Below are 21080 nucleotides of genomic sequence, written 5' to 3' on the forward strand. Positions count from 1 at the left end.
TAGCTTTGGAATAGTGTCATGGTTATGAGTCAGGCTTCTAGCCTTAATGTCAGCAGTTCAAAACTACAAGCCATTCTGTGGGAGAAAGATGAGGCTTTCTGCTTCCATAAAGATTCACAGCCTTGGAAACCCTATATACAGGATCACTATGTGTGAGAACAGACTCTTTGCACGTAACCACCACCACTACAACTGATAAGAAACACACATCATCATGAACTTAAAACACACATAATTTGCATTATTCTGAGCTAACAGGCTCAACAGGTATGGCTAAGCAGAGTATACACAGAAGTCTCGGGCTACACAGGTATGGGAAGGGCCTGAAACCCAGCGTGTGTGTCTCCAAGGCAAATCATGAGCTCAGAAACATAAAAAGGCTCAGAGTGTAAAAGAAAGGGTACCTGCTAAGAGATTGCAAAGACCCAGCTTGTCCAAATGCATTTATTAGGCAAAGGAAACAAAAGGTGAGGCAACTAAGATCCAAAAAGTTATAATACAGTATCATTCTCAAAGGTCATTACAAGTTGCCTTAAATATCAACATTGGGAACTACCTTAAAACAGGAAAACAGGGCTTCTGTAGGCTCCAAGTCCCCAGGAATGTACTTCTTCATTTGCTTCCCTCCAGAAGAGTAAAGGTAAAAGCAAATGTAAGTTTATGAGAACCTGGGATCAAGAAAGGCAGCACTGAGAGGAAAAAATGTGCCTCAAGGTGGGAAGAATTAGTGAGGAGATAGAAGATATAGTCAAAGATAAAGATAAGTTAGGACCAATCACTGATTTTAATCAAACCTCTAGGACAGATGAAAGAAAAATATCCCTTTCAATTAAAGCACCACTCTTAGTTTCAATTGAACTTTAAAAAATTATATTATACATACTTTTAACCACACACAAACAGTAAATGAAACAATAAAATGAATCCTCACACACCTTTTACTCTGTATCAACAAACTGACAAAATTTGCCAATCTAGTTTTGTCTACTCTCTCTCATTTTTCCTTTCGGAGGGCAGTGGGAAAGGGGTGGATTAATTTAAAATAAATCCCAGGAACATTTCATTTGTAAAAACTTCAATTTGTATCTCTACAGATAAGAATAAGGAGCTCTGGTAGCGTAGTGGTTACGAATCGAGCTGTGAATCGCAAGGTCAGCAGTTCGAAACTACCAGCAGTTCCGCGAGAGAAAGATGAGGCATTCTGCTCCCGTAAAGATTTACAGCCTCGGAAACCCTGTGCAGGGTCCACGGCACTTAACAACAACAACAGATAAGAATACTTAAGTTTTCTTTACACAGTCACAATGCTACACACATCTAAGAAAATTAACAATAATTCCTTAATATCATTTAATACCTAGTACATGTCCCCAATTATCTCAAGTGTCCTTTTATAGTTGTTTTTGTTCAAATCACTATCTAAAGTCCACATATTTCATTGGACTGACATGCCCCTTCTCATGTATAAATTTTTTCCTCCCTTACTAAGCCCCTCCTCCACCACATGTCATGTATCTGCTGTAATATAATAATTTATATAATCTATAATAATAATAATTTAATTAAATGTCCATATTCTAGAATTGTCTGTTTCTTGTGGTGTAAACTAGTATAAAACTAAAATTTTATCATTGGCTGTGTACTATGGAAAAGAGAAAAAAAGCATGAACAAGTGATACGGAAAAGCACACACACACACATCAGAGAATGCTATCAGGCAAGTTAAGAAGGCACTAAATTTGTTTTTATAAAATTATTCGTCTTCCTTATACAGCATGTGATGTAGTGAATTGTTTAATATGTCTCTTGTAGCCTTAGTCTTTGCAACCACAAAATGACCCTTCCTGATGGGTCTGAGTAAGAAAGGTGGGAAAAGATACAGATAGGATATAATTCAGCTGTGGATGTTAACAGAGTTGACTGTAATGGTAAAAACCTGAACCTCTATCATGAGTATAAAATAATCCATCTCAGAAGCAGGAGAGAAGGTCTTATTACCATCAAAGACGAGCCAGGCTTAGAGGGTTGGTTGGTTGGTTATATGCCATGGAGACGGTGCCAACTCATACTGACCCTGTAAATGGTTTGCGAGGCTGTAAATCTTTGTGGGAGCAGAAAGCCTCATCTTTCTCCCACGGAAACAAACTAGGGTGACAGGGAAGGCAACATACAAGTTGGAGGTTGGCAAAAAAAATGATAGATGGAGTGGGAGAAAATGTGGGACAAATTCAAAAGTATTAAAAAAAAAAAAAAAAGAAAAACAAGGCCAGTCTTACTGGTCAGAAAGAGAAGGTAGGTACCTGACACTAGGACCATGGCCACCCTTAGGTCTGGAATGAAACTCCCGCTTGTGGTTCAATTTTCAGCTGGGCGGAAGATAGGTATATGTTGTTAAGTGCTGTCGAGTTGGTTCCAACCCTTAGCGACCCTGAACAGGGTTTCCGAGGCTGTAAATCTTTATGGGAACAGAAAGCCTCATCTTTCTCCCGCGGAGCAGCTGGTAGTTTCGAACTCCTGACCTTGCGGTTTGCAGCCTGATTCGTAACCACTATGCTACCAGAGATATAGTGAGGACAATACTTATAAGGTATGCTCACCATGGAATGGTCAACATTCAAGATCAAGAGGGCAATGTTTACAAAAAGACAGAGTTCAGTATGGTTGGGAAGGAGGGTAGAATGGAAATAAGAACCAAAAGTAAGAAGGGGTATTAACTGTTGTTACATGGAGGGATTGCAATCATTAAGTTGAAACAAAGTATATATGAGTTGATGAATGTAATACTGATGATCTACTCTGAAAATCTTCACTCGATTCCTAACAAAAAGTTAAAAAAAAAAAAAAAAAAAAGGAGTAAGAAGTGGAGCATATCCTATAGACCCAGAGATCCCTGAGAATTGAACCTCCTCACTCTGGGACAGAAAGCTGTGAAACCGGAGATGTGGCATAGAAACAGCAGCAGCAGAACCAAGAACTAGAGCATGAGACAGCAGTGAGCTTCAGAGCCCAGAGAGCAATGAAACTGTGTGACTTTGGGCAGAAGGCTTGCTTACAGTGTAGGGTGCCTCCAGGTAATTAATTATAGGGGAGTAAGCAGATGAGAAGTTAGGTTTGCTGACTCACAGAGCTAAAGCTGAGTGCCTTCAGGCTGAGGTTTATTTATGATGGAGTGGTGTGTCCTGTGGGCATTTATCAGTCCTAAAAGTTTTGTAACATTGGCTGGACAGAAAAAGGCCTACCTGTGAGCATGACTGCGAAAAAGCTGTCCTGACTTGAACAACTATGTCCTGAGCATCTCTGACCCTGAATTGTAACCTGTTGGACAATGAATAAGGAAGACTGGAGGAGAATCATGCATTTGAATTACGGTGTTGGAGAAGAATACTGAAAGTACCATGGACTACTGGTGTGGCACTGGGTTAATGCACCAGACTGCAAAGCCATTTGAACCGCAAGATTGGCAGTTCAAGCTCACCAGCTGCTCCTCGAAAACCCTATACGGGGTCGCTAAGGGTCGGAATCAAGTTGACGGCACTTCACAACAACAACAACCATGGACTACCAAAAGAACAAATAAATCTGTCCTGGAAGACATACAGCCAGAATGCTTCTTGGAAACCAGGATGGTGAGACTTTGCCTCTCTCAGTTTGGACAAATTATCAAGATTAGTCCCTGGAGAAGAACATCATGTTTGGAAAAGTGGAAGGTCAGTGAACAAAAGAGGAAGACCCTCAACAAGATGGATTGACACAGTGGCAGCAATAATGGACTATTGAGAGGATGATACAGGACTAGGCAGTGTTTCTCTCTGTTATATGTTAAGGTTGCTGAGTCGGAACTGACTTGATAGCACGGAACAAGTCTAACCACAAGACTACTGTAATTAAACGCTGTCGAATAGGTGCCGACTCATAAAGCTAGATGGTTTCTGAGGACCAGCTGGTGGGTTTGAAGTGCAAATCTTGTAGGTAGTAGTGCTGTGCTTATTCTTCAGCATCACACCAGGACTCCAATAGCAAGGTAAGCAATACTCACTCAATGGCCTTTAACGACAACAGATGTTGTAAAATAAGCACTGGACTGCTAACCACAAGGTCAACAGTTCAAGCCCACCAGCTGCTCTGTGGGAGAACGATGAGGATTTCTGCTCAGAAACTCTATACAGGGTTACTGTAAATCGGAAATGACTGGATGGCAGTGAGATGGGAGTTTTGAGAGCTATGTGGGAAGAAGCACTCGTGGGGTAACAATAAGCACCCAGCTCTGAACCTAAAAGGTGCTGTGGTACAAAGGCACCCAGAGACCCTGCAGGAGACATATGTGGCTTCTTCCCATGAAGATTACAGTCTAGAAAACTCTATGGGGGCAGATCTACTCTATTCCATTAGGTCACACTGAGTAAAACTTACCTGAAAGCACCTAACAATAGTTATGTTGGGGCATCACACATTATAATTTGGTGCTAAAGATTCAAAGACAAATAATTTTATATCCCTGTCCTTAAGAACCTGGTAGCTTACTTGAGAAAGATGGTACACATTAAAAACAAAATAAAGTGATACAGTTGTTACCACAACAGTCTTATAATATCAATACTTAGGGACATAAAGACCTGATCTATTCCCAGGATATGGGTTTGAATCATAAATGTTTCATAAATTAGGTGACTCTTTAAAAGCGTAAGTTACTATTTTTAAAAGTTTTGTGAGTTGAGTGATAGTTTATATGGGAGAACATCAGTTTTACATTCATCATATTGTATTTCGTTTCATTCCAATGTTTACAATCCCCTCCATGCATCATCAAACAACCAAAGGGTACACCCCACATGCCTGCACCTCGGCCGTCAGCACACAGCCCCACTTCCTCCTGAGTCCAGTGTTCCCACCCACTCCATCTCTCCATGTCATCATCTCTGCCTCCATCTCTTGTGTCACACGTCACTGCTTCTCTGGATAGGGTCCTGCACTCCGCTTTTCTCCCTTGATGATTCCAGGGTCCTCTGCACCTGAACTGCAAAATCAAGCACTCCCCTCCTTTTGTTACAAAATGTCTTCCTTTACATTTGCAACTCTCACAGTCAGTCCTGATAGCAATTATTCACTGTTGAACCCCATCTCCTCTCATCAGCCCAGTCCAGACAAGTAGGAAACCACTCAGCGGAGATTCTACCTTCCCCCGCCCCCTCTGCAACTACACTCCATCTTGAAAGTTTGTAAGCCAGTCTCTTCATGCCTTTGTAACCCCCCCATTTTGGGTAGCCAATGTCTAAATTGCCTATCTCTGTCAACCCTGTGTACTGAGGGAGTGGGGATGATCCTCACTATAACAATTTGTTCCCTCTTTTGAGCTACTACATCCATAAGTATAGGCCAAGTTAATCAAATTGTAGCAGATTACTCTTTTTTTCTTCTTCTTTCTTCGTCTAGTCGAGTTCTAATCATCCAGCCATTGAAGCCAGTTCAAGTGGGTACTATCTGCAAGTGTGGGTGTTCTTGTATATCTCCCCTCACTTCATATCAGCTGGATGCTTCACTCTCCGCTCTGGTCCTCTGTGGCCCCGTCAATGTCTCTGGGCCCAGGAGTCCCCAGACCTTGCCAACCAGGTCTCAACTCGGGTTGACAGAAGTCTGTTGAACATGGTAGGTCTTAGCTCACAGCTTCAATGTTGTTCTTCTCCCACTTCCCCTTATCGGTAGACCAACGTGGTCACTAGCAAGACCACATGCCTGCTGGTGTATTCCCCTTGAGTCTCAGTCTTGGAAGGGGGTTTGCCCTGAGGGGACCCGACTGCTTGCCTTGATGACTCCCAGGCAAACAACTTGCTTATTCTTGTAGTAGTCAATCAGACTGCCATTTTTTTTTTTTTCCCTTGCTGGTCTTTCTTTCAAGAAGTATCTTCTGTTCTTCTAGCTGCTCCAGGCTGGTCTGCTTGTCCTTTCAAGCAGAAATTTCCCACCTCAGAAGATTCTGCATGGGGATCAGGATTCCACCTATGGTCTTATGCAATGCAAAGGCTCCACAGGAAGCCTCCTTCACTGGACAAGTTCTGGCCTCATTTTAGGTATTCCAATCAGTTATAAGGCCTAAATTATTTTTGTATCTCTAAGGGTCAGAGAAAAAGAGGAAGACCCCCAGCAAGATGGATTGGCAAAGTGGCAGCATCAATGGGCTCAAGCGTGGTTCAAACAATTGTAAGGGTAGTGTTTTGTTCTGTTATACATAGGGTCGCTATGAGTCAGTACTGACTCAATGGCACCTAACAACAACAAAGGAACCCTGGTGGCACTGTAGGATGAGCACTGGATCGCTAACTACATGCTCAGCAATTCAAATCCAATAGCTGCTCCTCAGGAGAAAGATGGGGATTTCTGCTCTTATAAAGATTTATAGCCTTAGAAACCCTACATAGGTTTCCTATGAGTTGGAGTTGACTTAATGGCAGTGAGTTTTCTGGTTTAGTATCACCTATCAATAATCCCTGGTGGTAGACACTGGACTTCTAACTGGAAGGCAGTCCAAACTCAACAACTTTTTCACAGGTGAAAGATGAGGCTGTCTGTTCCCATAAAGATTTAGTCTCAAAAAACTTACATAGGGTTGCTAGGAGTCAGAACTGACTCAGTCACCATGGGTTTTATCACCTGATATTTTTCAATAAAAACTTGGCAAAAGCCAGTCTCAATACTGGAACACTTAGAGCTCCCTAACACAGCTGACTTTTCATTTCAGAAACCCACTCTGACAGCTGCACACTAATACCATGTTAAGATTGGAGCTGTTGCACCTCTGAAACTGTTAACACCAATGTTCAACCATGTAACCACAGTCTTTAATACTTTTACATCTCCCTTCAACTGTTCCATTTTACCTCCATTCTTTATATTTCTTCCCTGTACTTGTTTTGGAAGTCATTTTTTATTAAACAGCCAACTCTAGTGTTTTTGTTGTTTTTTAATTTTTATTGTTAATTGAGTGATGGTTTACAGACAAGATCATCAGTTTTACATTTAACAAATCATTGCTATCCATCTATGCAACAACAGTTTTTCCACTTCCTCCTGTGGTTCCTGTTTCCATTCCATCCATCTTCCTATCCCTTCTCATTGTCCATAGGTAAATGTTGCCCTTTTGATTTTGAATGACTGACAATTCTATGGTGTGCATACCTTAGTAGTGTTGTTGTCCCCTGTATGTTCTGCTTAGCTGAACATTGGACCATGAGGGTGAGTTTCTTTCTCGCCCCGAATGGTGGTCAAGGGCCAGTCTCCCGTTCCTTCAGTCTCTTTCCGACCAGTAAGTCCAGTTTTTTTTAAACGTAATTTTGAGTTTTGTTCCACATTTTCTCCCACTCTATCTGGGATCCTCTAAAATACGATAACCATTCAGAGCAGTTGGTAGTAGTAGTTGGGTACATCTAGTTCTTCTGGTCTCAGAGTCATGGAGACTGATGTTCACATGTTTCATTAGTCCGCTGGTCTAATGGAGTCCAAGCAACTTCAATTCTCATCACTCTTCTTTCTTCCACACATGGAGAGACCAATAGTTGCACCTTAGAAGGCCACTTCTTCCCTATACTTAAGTATATTTCTATTGTTGCATTATCACCTAGCATAATAACTTGCATCAAAGCTTGTTTATTTTCTCTATTTCATCATAAATTTCCTGAGAGCAGATAATGGACTTCTGCCCCAGATTCTACATTCTTAACATCCAGTACAAGACTTGAACCATGATAAGTGTTCAGTAAAACTCTGGTGAAGGAATGGGTATGGGTACTTACCATTTTCACTACTATAGTATGAGTTCCCAAAGGCCGAACCTACAGTTTCTATCATAATGCCTCATACATGCTCAGGCATTTGTTGAATTATAAACAGCTGAAATATATCAAAGCCTGAATAATACATATACAAGTATGTTCCATGTTATTTTATGTATTATTATTTTAACAATTAGTTAAATTAACCAAATGACTATCATTGATGAGCCCTGGTGAACACTTAACTGCTAACCAAAAGGTCAGCAGTTTGAACCCAACAACCATGATGAGTTAGAAAGATGTGTTCGTCTGCTGCCATAGAACTTGGGAAACCCTATGGAGCAGTTCTACTTTATCCTATAGGGTTGCTATGAGTCAGAACAGACTGGACAGCAATAGAGCAGGTAACTATTTGCACATTTATGTAAAAAATGCTTATCATTTTTTACATTAGCAAAAAATGTGGAAAGCAAAGGAATTGTGGAAAAGGGGAAAACATATTGATGGTATAATCCATTGAAGAATGTGAAAAGGGCTAAAAAATTCACAGACTTGTAAATTGTGCAGCAAACACAATTTCTAATTACACTGAACTTAAGGTGAGAGTCAAATGTAGAGAGGTAGTTGTTTTCTTGTGCTAAATCAAACCCCCCACCAAAAGATACAGGCTAACATATGTCCTTGATTTTCTTAGCAACACCCTTTAAAGATCTACTTCTAAGCCTAACAAGGGCATACACATATTATTAAACAAAAGCTGTAATGATTATATTTCTAAACAATGCTAATGGTGGGGAAATCACAGGGTAACAGTCATCACAAGAATAAAAATTTTTTGTTTAAGTAGCTCATTAGAAAAAGTTCAGAAACGAGTTTCCTGAAAATAGGAAAAAGTGCAATCTAATGCTGGACTGCTAATTACCCTCATTTAGTACAGAGAGCATTTAAACTATTCTTAGGAATGTTAGGATAGTGACACGCATTACTGTCTAAACCCACCTAAAACAACATAGTCTGCACCTAAACATGTCTCTGGAGTCCTGGTGTGGCACTGTAGGATAAAGCACTGGACTGCAATGTCGGTTTGAACCCTAAGATTGGTGGTTCAAACTCACCAGTTGTCCTTGGAAACCCTATATATACAAAATCACAATGAGTCAAAACTGACATGACAGCACTTAACAACAACAAGAAGAAGCATGTCTCTAGTTTTACCCCTATGCTGCAAGACTATACCATTCCAGGGCTGTGAAGAATGCTAAAAGATAAGAAGAGCAGGACAAGGACCCTGTTCTGCAAGAGGAACACATTACTGAAATAAGGCCACTTCTTAAAAGATAGTAAAGATACAAGTCTATAAGATATAAGTCAAAAGTCTAATAATAATTAACTATAAGTTTACCTAATAACAACAACAACAACAAAAAATTAACACTGTTAGCTTTACCTGGTATTTTTTATAACTTAAATATAGTCTGGCACTGTAGGATAAACACTGAACTGCTAGCCACAAAGTTGGAGGTTGAAACCCACAAGCCACTCCTCGGAAACCCAACACAGGGTCACTATGCGGTCGAATCAACATGATGGCTGGCACTTAACCAACAAGAGCAACAAATATAGTATGGTGGATAAAAATGAAAACTACAATCTGAAATTAATGTGGAGGATGAAAAATCATTTTTTATTCCACAATATAATTTTGGCACAGTAATACACACTAGAGGGCTTCAAAAAGTTCTTAGAAAAATTTCTATTCTCTCTTCATTCCATTTTTCCATAAACTTTTGAAGCTATCTACTTTGTCAAGAACTTGAAATTAACCAAATCTAGGAACCAACCTGTAATATTCCCATAATAGATGAAATAGCCTTTGAATTGAGATGAATGAAAGGTGAATGGGTTCTAGAACTAAATTACCAACTCTAGTTTGTCTCCAGGCATTAAAAAAACACAAACAGAATTAAGGAACTAAAATCACTCTGGCTTCCTGCACCCTATATTTGTTGTTGTTGTTGTTAAGTACCATGGAGTCAGTTCCAACATATAACGACCCTGCACAAAGTTTCTGAGGCTGTAAATCTTTATGGGAGCAGAAAGTCTCATCTTTCTCCTGCGGAATGGCTGATAGTTTCGAATTGCCAACCTTGAGGTTAGCAGTCCGATTCATACCAGAGCTCCTTGCACCCTATATTGTTGTTGTTGTTGTTAAGTGCCGTGCAGTCGATTCTGACCTATAGCGACCCTGTATAGGGTTTCCAAGGAGCAGCTGGTGAGCTTGAACCGCCGACCTTGCAGTTCAAACAGCTTTGCAGTCTGGCGCATTAACCCACAGCGCCACACCAGGCACCCTATATTAGGAGAAACTATATTTCCTGACACCGGAAAACAGTTGCATGAGCCTTGTTTCACATGTGAGTGGTTTTCAAAGTTGGGTAGAATACCATTATTTAAAAAACAAACAAACAAACAACAACTTTGTATTGTGAATTGGGTAAAGGTTTACAGAGCAAATCAGTTTTCCCTTTAACAATTCATACACTTTTTGTTTCATGTTATTGATTGTAGTCCCCACAATGTAACATCACTCATCCCACTTCCTCCATGTATTTCCTTTTTCTATTCTTCCTTTCCAAACCCTTCTGAATTTTGTCCTTGGGTAAATGCTGCCCTTTGTTTTCAAACTGTTAAATATTGAAGTCTTTAAGATTCTTAAGGAAACTTTTCATCACAAGATCTACATTAGTTAGAATATAGCATAAATTAATTATGTAGCGTCTTGGTGTGGTGCTGTGGTAGAAGCACTCTTCAAACTCACCAGCTGCTCCTCGGAAACCCTACACAGGATATCTCTGAGTCGGAACCAACTTCACAGCACTTAACAACAACAAATACATGTAACAGTATATAGCAGTTCTCAAACTTTTTTACTTAAGTCCCCAAAAATGTTCTGATCTCTCCACTTTATGTCATCCCTCACTTCTATCATCTTTCCCACTACTTAAAAGTGAAAAATTCCAAGCCAGCTGACACGAATTGGTTTAGAAAGCTAAGGGTCTCTCTGTTGTTGCTAAGTGTCCTCAAGTCGGTTCTGACTCATAGTGACCCTGTACAGGGTTCCTGAGGAGCAGCTGGTAGGTTTGAACTGCCGACCTTGTGGTTTGCAGTCCAGTGCCAATCCTACAGCGCCACATCAGGAGTCTGCAAGGGTATCTCTGGTGGGCAATATAAGTAAAAATTGGCTTGTGTGCCACTTTGTGACTACAAAAACTCAATGCTCAGTACATTTCATTTATAATTCAAAGAACAGAAATTATGTGGGCACTAGGCCCAGCAAATCTCTTTAGCACTCCACTTGAAATGACTGCACAACTAGGCCTATCCAGCATTATCTTGAGTAAGCTCAGTTTCTTGAATATAAATTATTTGTTGTTGTTGTTAAGTGCCATCGAGTCGGTTCCGACCCATAGCGACCCTGTATAGGGTTTCCGAGGGTGTAAATCTTTACGGGAGTAGAAAGCCTCATCTTTCTCCCGCGGAGCAGCTGGTAGTTTCGAACCGCTGACCTTAAGGTTCGCAGCCCGATTCGTAACCACTACGCTACCAGAGCTCCTTGAATATAAATTATAAACTAGAAAAAAATACTTTCGTGAGAACACAATATCTGAAGTTTTAAGAAAGTACCAAGATACAACCATGGCTATTCCTCTGAACTATCCTCAAAAGCAGACTGTAAGGCTTGTTAAGAGAGCACATCTCTAATCCACTGAATTTTAGGCAGTATTAGATATGCTAAAATGAATCCTGGTGTGGCACTGGAGGATAAGCACTGGACTACCAACCACAAGGTTAGCAGTTCAAACTCACTGACTTGACTGCACTTAACCATTGTTGTTGCTGTTGTTAAGTGCCGTCGAGTCGATTGCAACCCATAGCGACCCTGTGTAGGGCTTCCAAGGTGCAGCTGGTGAGCTTGAACCGCTGACCTTGCAGTTCAAACGACTTTGCAATTTGGCGCATTAACCATAGCAAACTGAAAACTACGACACTCTGACAAACATCCTTAAACAAAATATCCATTTCCATTCTAAAGAGACACAAATGAGGAAATAATATCTTTTTTTCCCCTCACATGCCACATTACTACTGCAGAGACCCACTATTACACCAAAGGGTTCCTAAGGATCTCAAAAAGAGGTGCTTTGGAGTCAGACGATTATTGTGTAATGGGAAAATGATTCACCTGGATAACTGGGCCAGCTATTAAAGTGTTCTGTCATCTGTATTTCTACTTACCCTCAGTATTATCCTGGGGGTTGGAAGTCCGGTCACTGGCTGGATCCAGAGCAACAGTTGCCAATGAAGTGGTGGCCCCTGACATCTCACTCATCGGCTCACTGCGACTGGTTTCAGGCACACTTTCCCGGGAGCTAAATCTTACTCGAGAACTAGATCGAGAGCTGAGGTCCGGGCTGGTGTCTGACAATCCTGGAATGTCATCAATCTTTGTTGGTGTCACCATGAACCGAACTGAAGCCATCTTGGTGGTGGTTTCCGGAGGATGCATTTTTCTTTTTCTTTTTATGCACAAAGAAGAAAGGAAAAGCCCCCCAAATCCTTTCTCATATGCTAGCTAATTTTGATTGAAGAAATATAAAATTTATCAAAAGAAAACAACAAACACCTGTTACCTTGATTCACACCACACAAAAACTCCAAATAATACTTCAATTCAGAATTCAAGCAAACCACTCTAGAAAGTACACCGCCAATAACTTGGGGGCAAGAGGGAGGGAGCTGTTTTATATATAGAAAAAAAAAAAAAACATAAACAATACCGATCTCGGTAACTTCGTTCCTTCGGAAGAAAGAGCAATCTAGCTATCTGCCCTGGTCCAGGGCTGAAGGCTCAGTGCCATGGTCTCAGAGCAGCGGATGGCGACTCCCTCCCCTCAGCCCCCAGGTTCCGGCAGAGGTCGTTAGTCCTGTATCTGGCGGATGTCCCACGGTTCTAGTTGAGCAGAGTGCGTGCAGGCCCTCCCTTGTCAGGCGAATATAGCATTGATCGGATTGCAAAAAGGTGTACACCAACCACCTGTTGTGTATCAGGTGAATATCTCACAGGTTTGGCTTGGAGGAAGTGTGTGCAGAACCACCCGATGTTTTTGAGGCAGACAATCCACTTGGGTCTCGTGGGAAAGGTGCGCATGCATAACGGGAAAAATATCCCACACTACTGGATGGAGAATGCAGAGAGGATGGTGAGCAGAGGAGGGTGCTGGGGTTGAGCGGATTCCTGCTGCTGAGAGATCTGCGGAGGTGGCCTCCCCGCTCTCCTGGTCCCTGAGATCTGGGAGGAAAAGGCTAGCGGATCAAGACACCTCGAACAGCAACTCGGGGTCGTGGCAGGTCGCTGCTAGTCCATAGAACCCACGATCTGCTCAATGGGTTTCTCCTGCGTGTGACAGGAAGAGCCACCCCCTTTTGCCAGATGCCCGGTGCAGGCCAGCCCCTCGCCGTCTGTCCTTCGGGTCCTGGCTGAGGAGGAGACGGCCATGCAGGCTGCCCTGGGTTGAGGAGAAGGCAGAGGAGAGAAGGGGAGAAGGAGGTCGCAGGTGCAGGATCCCGGCGCCAGCTGACGCGGTGCGCGCGCAGCTGTTGTTTACAACCCGGTAACTGTTTCGGAGCCGCGGCGCGCGCAGGAAGACTCGGGCCGCCGGGGAGGGCACCCCCTCCCCGACCGGACGCCAGAGCAGCCGTTACGTGACCTCACCGCCCCCAGCCCCAGGCCCGGCAGGCTCTGCCCGCGCCGCCGCAGCCCCTCCCCGCTCGTTCCTCATTCGAGGTTAACCGTCCGAAGAGGCGATTAGGGTAGCGGCCAGAGGGCGGAACCGGGGAGGTTCACGCACGACCGGAGGCCCCGCCCAGCCCCTACCGCCCGCGAGGTGACGGAAAGCTACGCGCTTGCGTCCGCCCGAGGGCAAGGGCGGAGTGTGGGGGGCGGAGCCGAGTATAAGAAGTTTGGGGCATGGCGGGAATTGTAGTCCGGAGCCTCCTGGAGCATTTGTTGTTGTTGTTAAGTGCCATCGAGTCGGGTCCGACCCTGGAGCATTAAAAAACCTAAATTCTATCTTTCTATTTGGTTCATCTGTGTTGCAGCAACTCACTCTGAAGGTATCTCAGAAAGCAGACGAATATCCCTTATCCTCAGAACCTCAAGAGCCATCTTTAAGAGCGTCTCTAAAATTAATAATTTCCTTAAAAATTATAATCCATCATACAATTTGATGAACTTGACCTACACCTATGAAAGCAGTAGCACAGAAGAGGGAACAAGTCCTTACAGCAAGAATCATTCCCACCCCCTCCACACACAGAGTAGACAGGGATGGGCAACTTGGACACTGGCTACCCAAAATGGGGGGTGGGGGGCTACGAAGGCAAGAAGTGACTGGCTTACAAGCTTTCAAGAGGGAACCTAGATCCAGAGGGCCTGGAGGAAGGTAGAATCTCCAGTGAGTAGTATTCAATCTGTATAGGAGGGGCTGATGCAATGAAATGCAGACGGGTCTCTTATGATAAAATAGTGAATAATTGTTATCAGGACTGATTGTGAGGGTTGGAAATGTAAAGGTAGACGTTTTATAGCAAGGATGGGAGTGATTAACTTTTCAGTCTAGGAACAGAGGTCCCTAGAACCATCAAGGGAGAAGAGCAGAGCGCAGGACCCTACCCAGAGAAGCAGTGATGCCTGAAATGGAGCCAGAGATGATGAAGTGGAGTGATGGAGCAGCTGGAGATTTTAGATCCAGAGAGGGAGAGGGATTGTGTGCTGAAGACCTGCGGGGTACGGGGGAAGGATTGCATGGAGGGGATTTTAACCATGGCAATGATATGATATACGATAGAATGAATGTAAAACTAATGTTCTCTTATGTAAACTATCAAATAATTCACAATAAAACATTTAAGGAAAAAAAAATTATAATCCACATGCCTAAGTATGATCCTCATTGGAATTTCATATGTTATTCTATCCTAAAGTGGTGGTGATGGTGGTTATGTGCGGTGGAGTGGGTTCAGACTCATAGCGACCTTGTATAGGGTTTCTGAGGCTGTAAATCGTTAAGGGAGCAGAAAGCCTCATCTTTCTCCCACAGAACAACTGGTAGTTTTGAACTGCTGACCTTAAAGTTCAAAGCCCACTCCTAAAGTAGAATTCTCACACACACTTTGTACATTTCTTTGCTCCTGTTGTTTTTAAAAATGCTGTGTTCATGTTGTGGCGCAGTATAATGCACTTGACCACAATACTAGTTTAAACTGCAAGGTTGGAAATTCAAACCCACCAGCCGCTCTTCGAAAACCCTATATAGGAACTGACGTCACGGCACTTAACAACATGCTCATTTTCTAGTTAGGCTTAAAGTTCCATTAAAGACCACTTCTGGTAAAGAATTTTAGACTTGGAGAAGACTTTGAGACACTTCCTGTTGATTCCATTCCTAGTGTTTGACTTAATGAGTTATCACTAGAATATTTTTTGTGTTTATTTAGTTCATAAATCAATGTATTCAGTGTTGACTCATCAGTGTTTTGTCCTAGTTATTTACTATTGTTGTTAAGTACTGTCCAGTTGGTATCACTCACAGCAACCCTGTATAGGGTTTCCAAGGCTGTAAATCTTCACAGGAGCAGAAAGCTTCATCTTTCTCTTGCGGAGCTACTGGTAGATTTGAACTACTGACCTTTTCGGTTAGCAGCCCAGCCAGTAACCCACTATGTTATCAGGGATTTTATCAAGAAATTACACTACTTGGACCCAGAAACACCTTGACTTTGTCTGAGTCCTTGTCATTCATGAGTGTAATTTTTAAGCAACTTTCTTAGTAATGGAACAGAACTGTATTTAAGACCTGACACGGGCAATACATTTCTTTTCTCAAATGGCACACAAAGTTAAATTCCAATTAAAAAGATCCAGGCAACAAAATCAGAAATAAATTCCTATTAAAAATGTGAACAAGCTTGATTTTTTTCAAGCTCACAGTTTTCTTACTAGAAGCAGCAGGAAATCCACCCTTCTTAAGAATTCAATTGTTTAGCCAGGCTTTGCAGAAATGCAGATTTTTTGAAAGGGCTGATCCCCTCCCCACCACACCAGTTATATTTGCATTTAATTATACATGTTGTTGTTGTTAAGTGCAGTCAAATCTGTTCCGACCTATAGCGACCCTGTACAGGGTTTCCGAGGCTGTATATCTTTATGGGAGCAGAACACCTCATCTTTCTCCCACGGGGCCACTGGTAGTTTCAAACTGCTGACCTTGCAGTTCGCAGCCCGATTCGTAACCACTATGCTACCAGAGCTCCTTACTTAATTTTATATATATATATATATTACCTAACAATTATATTTTACTCGTCTGCCCGTCTCTGAGTGCTAAATCAAACTCATACCATCTTCCAGAGCTATTAATAACTAGAGGAACTCTTAAGTAAAACATCAGTATGTGCAGTAGTTTGTCTTCTTTATTTAAATTAGGAATACTTCTAATTTCTGGCTACACAGAAGACAGGATAGAAACAGTGCTGTCTTTCCCACCCCGTTTAAAAAATTAGTTACTAACTTAAACAACCCATAGTGATCTTGTAAAGGATTTCCGAGGAACAGCTGGTGAGCTTGAACTGCCAACCATGCAGTTCAAATCAATTTTGCAGTCTAGCACATCAACCTACAGTGCCACACCAGGACTCCAAGATTACTTAAAAGTTTAACAAACTTTAATCGCAGACCCTTTTCCCAGTCACAAACAGATTTATTTTATTATTTTTTTACATTTCTTAGGGTATGGTAACTCTGAAATCCCAAGATCCTGCAAAAACACTGGTCAAGAAATAAAATTGTCTGACTGAAAAGATTATCTAATTTTATCATTCCTCTAAGTAATTGATTTTTAAATCATCTGTTTTCTGTTGACTATGACCCAAGTCTCATGGGATAATGCTCTGGGCTGCAAGGTCGGTTTGAATCTCAAGGTCGGCAGTTCAAGCTCACCAGATGCTCCTCGGAAACCCTACATAGAATAGGGTGGCTATGAGTTGGAATTGACTCGACGGCACTTAACAATGTGACTCAAGTCCAGAGATTTTTTTCTCCCCTGCCTCAGCTGTCCTGAAGTTTTCTAAGGCAATTCTAAAGAAATGTTTCCATTCCTTTTTAGAACCAGTTTCATAAGCCACATTTGCACTGATTTAAGTTACAGGTAACTCTGGAGTCTGTAATTTTGACATAGAAAAGATGGCAGTATTAGAATACTATATTCTCCACAAAGCAATTTTTAAATCAGTGGCCCTGAACAAACAATATTCAAATCCAATGTCAAAGGTCATGTGGAGACAGGGAAATACTGGGTTGATTAATCTGACAAGAGGAAAGAAGCAATTTAGCATTTCTTAAATGCCTGAGGACAGTATTTTGCCTGACCATCCTTCTAATAGGAAGTTGTTAAGTGCACTTGAGTGGGATCTGACTCATAGGAACCTGTAAAGTTTCTGAGGAGCAGCTGGTGAGTCTGCCAATCTTGCAGTTCAAACCGACCTTACTGTCCAGTGCTTATCCTACAACACCACACCAAGACTCTTAGGAGCAGGAAGTTAAGTGCTATGTTCAAGATCATTTGTGGTTGCCCATTGATAGAAGCTCAAGCTCTATGAAATCACTCCCAGTTTTTAAGAAACTTTTCTTTAACCTTCAACAGTAATTTAAAAATGAACAAAAATTCCTACACAAATCTTAAATCTCATCTTCTACATTAAAATCTATTTAGAGTTCCACATACTAGCTGCCATAGATAATACACAGTTCCCCACTGCCATCAAGTCAATTCTGACTCATGGTGACCTGATATACGACAAAGTAGAACTGCTTGCTCCTTAGGGTTTCCAAGACTGTAAATCTTTATGGCAACAGGCAGCCTCATCTTTCTCCCACAGGGCAGATAGTAGATTTAAACTGCCAACCTTGACATTAGCAGCCCAATGCTTAGCCCACAATGTACATAAAAAGGCAATTACTTGATGGAGAGAATTAAAAACCTGGGAATATTTCCAGGGGAACGGTAAAGATGTAAGAAAGCACTTGTATTCATAAACGTTATACAGATACTGTAGCTAAATTAAGATTCATGGAACCTTTCAGGATTGGAGAAGAATTTAGAAGTGATGGGAAAAATGGGACCAAGGAGGTGAAGTGACTTTCTTACACAAGGGGGGAGAACCCAAGTCTAATGTCCAATTCAGTGGTCTGTCTCCCTACAATGACTATTACTTTTTCAAGCAACTGCTCCATTTGAGTCAAAATGTCATTTCAAAGGGGCAAGAAATTATTTAAGTGACAATAGGAGTATTGTTCAGTGAATGCTGACAGTTGTACAAGATACTTTCTCCACCTTTCTTCCCTATCCCAGCACCCTTCTCCCATCTCCTCCCAGCTAGGATTGCTGTTGTTAAGTGCCCTCGAGCCAGTTCTGACTCATAAGTACCCTGTATAGGGTTCCCAAAGGAGCTCTGGTGGTAGTGTTAAGTGCCATTGAGTCGGTTCCGACCCATAGCGACCCTGTCTAGGGTTTCCGAGAATTGACTGGTGAGCTTGAACCGCTGACCTTACAGTTCAAACGACTTTGCAGTCTGGAGCTTTAACCCCCAGCACCACACCAGGACTCCAAAGCGTAGTGTTTACAACCGGGCTGCTAATCTCAAGGTCAGCAGTTCGAAACTAACATCTGTTCCACAGGAGATAGATGAGGCTTTCTGCTCCTGTAAAGATTTACAGCCTTCGAAATCCTGTACAGGGTCGCTATGAGTCAGAACCGACTCTACGGCACATAGCAACAACATAGGGTATCCAAGGAGCGGCTGCTGAGTCTGAGGTCGAGTGCTTATCCTAAGGCGCCACATCAGTAGCAAGATCATTTTCTTCCAAATGATCTTGTTGCAATTCTCAGGGGTTTCCTCCTCCCCATGGTCTACCTCATTCTTTGTTTTTGTTTTCTAACCCATCCTTTTCTCTAACAACACACAAAACAAAAGATCTTGAAAATAAAAGCATTTTGTCTTTAATAACCTGACAGTGATTCACAATAACTAAGATTCAAACTTGTTCCCTTTAAAGGTGATGATACCATGATTCCCTCAAATAAGCATGATCAAAGGCTGAATTCCAAAGAGCGAGGGTGGTAAACTGGGCTTCAAGGCTCACACGTCGCAGAACTTGGTAAGAGTAGTCTCCGAGGGTAACAGGCAGGCGGCAGAAGAGGCATGAACTAAGCAGGATCCTCAGAGGATAGGACGTGGTTGCTGGGTCATAAGCACCTTGAAACGTTTCTTGATGGTGATTCGGTGTCGCGAGTATTTGTCATCTGGGGAGAACCGAGCAGGATGGGCTGAACAGGTCTGTTGTCCCAGAGGATCAAGCTTCTGCTCGAGGAGAAAAGAAAACACGATCTCAGTACAAGAGTGGTGGGAAAACTCAATCACTGGGGCTATAAGGTAGATAGAGGCTGGAATAAGATGGGTGCCGCGCGTAAAAGGCAAAATGAGATTCAGAAACGCGACGATCAAATCATGAAATTCTACACCAAAGCTTCAACCACGCTACGTGTCTGAGCTTTCTGATATACCTCACTCGGCTGGTCAACTCGGTGGCTAGTCTCACCAGATCCTTCCATCTACATTTCTCACCATACCATTTCCATCCTGTTTCCTGTCCTTACCTTCAGCGTATATACTCGGTCTCCCTCTTCGTTAAGATAATACTGGAGAAACATGATTCCACTGCCAGACACTCCAACTACCTCCGTAGTAGCGCCTGAAACTCCTTCGGTTCAACAGCCTCACGTGTTTGTCAATTTCCTTTCTGAGAAGCAGGAAGTCTGTCTCAAAGGATTTCGGGAAATGTAGTTCAATAATTGGCCTCGTCTTCAAGTGGCCGAGAGGGGGCGCGCTAGTGCAGGATTTGGCCTGGGGGTACAAATTGCAACCTTGCAAGCATTCTAAAACACGTGGAGTGTACCCACTGTGTGCTAGGCACTGCTAGGCGTTAGAGGGGGGTGGGGATGGATGTGAGTTGTATACTGATGACTAGAATACTGCTTTTAATGTTAGATTTATTCCTATTGCAGGGGAGTGGATTTCTAATGCTTGGAGAAACAAATGTTAAGATTCAGAGCCCCTTTACTTTAGGAAAGCAAGAAAAAGGTTTTCTTACCTCCCCTCTTTTACATCCGGTTTTCCCGTCCCTTTGCAAAGTATTGGCGGTAAAGAGTGCATGATGGGTATTCAATATTCTATACAGCGAAGAGAGCGTGAAGTTATTTTATGAAACTGGTGAAGTATGTTTAAGTGAACGAGACAAGATTCAAATTCAGGTCTCTTTACCGCAAATTCAGCGCTCTTTTTTATATGGTAAGTAACTAATAATATCGTAATAAGATGCACCTCCTCGTAGGGGTATTTCGAATTTTAAAAGAACGGAGAAATTCTTATAGGACTCTAGCTTAAAGGAACGAAAATTGGAACCAAGATATGACAAAGATAATCATTGCAACCCTCTAATGGTAAAAACAAAAAAAGCCTGATCGTAAAATACTGCTTGTATTTGTATAAAATATCTCTGCATAAGATCTCTCTGCAAGGATGCACAAAAATCACAATACTGGTTTCTTCAGTGATGGAGAACTCTTTTAACAGAAGAATGGGGTGGGAGGAAGATTCGTTGTTTTAGTCTGTTTTGCAGTTTGACTTTCGAACCATACTATTGTATTAACGCATTTAAAAATTATTTCTTAATAAAAATTAAATATTTAATAGCAAAATAATTAAACAAACAAAAATAAGGATTTTCTTATGAAACTTTAGGTTACATGGCAGTTTTTGATGTAGTGGGGCTTTTCAGTAAAGGGCTTCACTGGTAAGGCTGGGCCTGCTGTAGACTGCAGAGCTTATGGGAATGAGCTGTTGGTGTACAGCAGGCCAACTTTCTAAGGAGCAATAGTAACAGATACACCCTGCATCTTCTGAGATGATCTTGATTTCAGACATTCAGCTCCCGTGACCTATGTGCTCTGAATTTGGTTTTAAAAATATATAACCTTTAATTGAATTAAATCAAGGGCCTACAACCAATCTGCTATGAAGAAGTGAGCTACAGAACTGGGTTGAAGGTCAAAACTAGATGTGTTGAAGAATTGAAAGGAAACAGCAGTAAAACTGCAGTGTTGGGAACATGAGAAAGAATTTACAAATTGCTTAAAGAAG

The 21080-nt window shown here is 41.9% G+C and overlaps 2 protein-coding genes across 3 annotated transcripts in view; both read right to left on the reverse strand.

Annotated features, from left to right (window-relative positions):
* Positions 1-12498, reverse strand: part of SLC12A6 (solute carrier family 12 (potassium/chloride transporter), member 6) — a 163955-nt gene extending 151457 nt beyond the window's left edge. For both annotated transcript variants that reach the window (XM_006831815.1, XM_006831816.1), the window contains exon 1: positions 12060-12498. In XM_006831815.1, coding sequence (XP_006831878.1) covers positions 12060-12330 — 271 coding nt within the window. In that variant the 5' untranslated portion in view covers positions 12331-12498. The remainder of the gene's footprint in view (positions 1-12059) is intronic.
* A 6602-nt stretch (positions 12499-19100) lies between these two features.
* On the reverse strand, positions 19101-19591 carry NOP10 (NOP10 ribonucleoprotein). Its single transcript, XM_006831819.1, has 2 exons — positions 19538-19591; positions 19101-19241 (listed from the first exon to the last, which is right to left on the reverse strand). The coding sequence occupies exons 1-2, from the start codon at positions 19589-19591 to the stop codon at positions 19101-19103; spliced, it is 195 nt and encodes a 64-aa protein (XP_006831882.1).
* Between the last annotated feature and the right edge of the window lie 1489 nt (positions 19592-21080).

This window comes from Chrysochloris asiatica, unplaced genomic scaffold (genome assembly GCF_000296735.1).
Source record: "Chrysochloris asiatica unplaced genomic scaffold, ChrAsi1.0 scaffold00004, whole genome shotgun sequence".
Taxonomy (NCBI): domain Eukaryota; kingdom Metazoa; phylum Chordata; class Mammalia; order Afrosoricida; family Chrysochloridae; genus Chrysochloris; species Chrysochloris asiatica.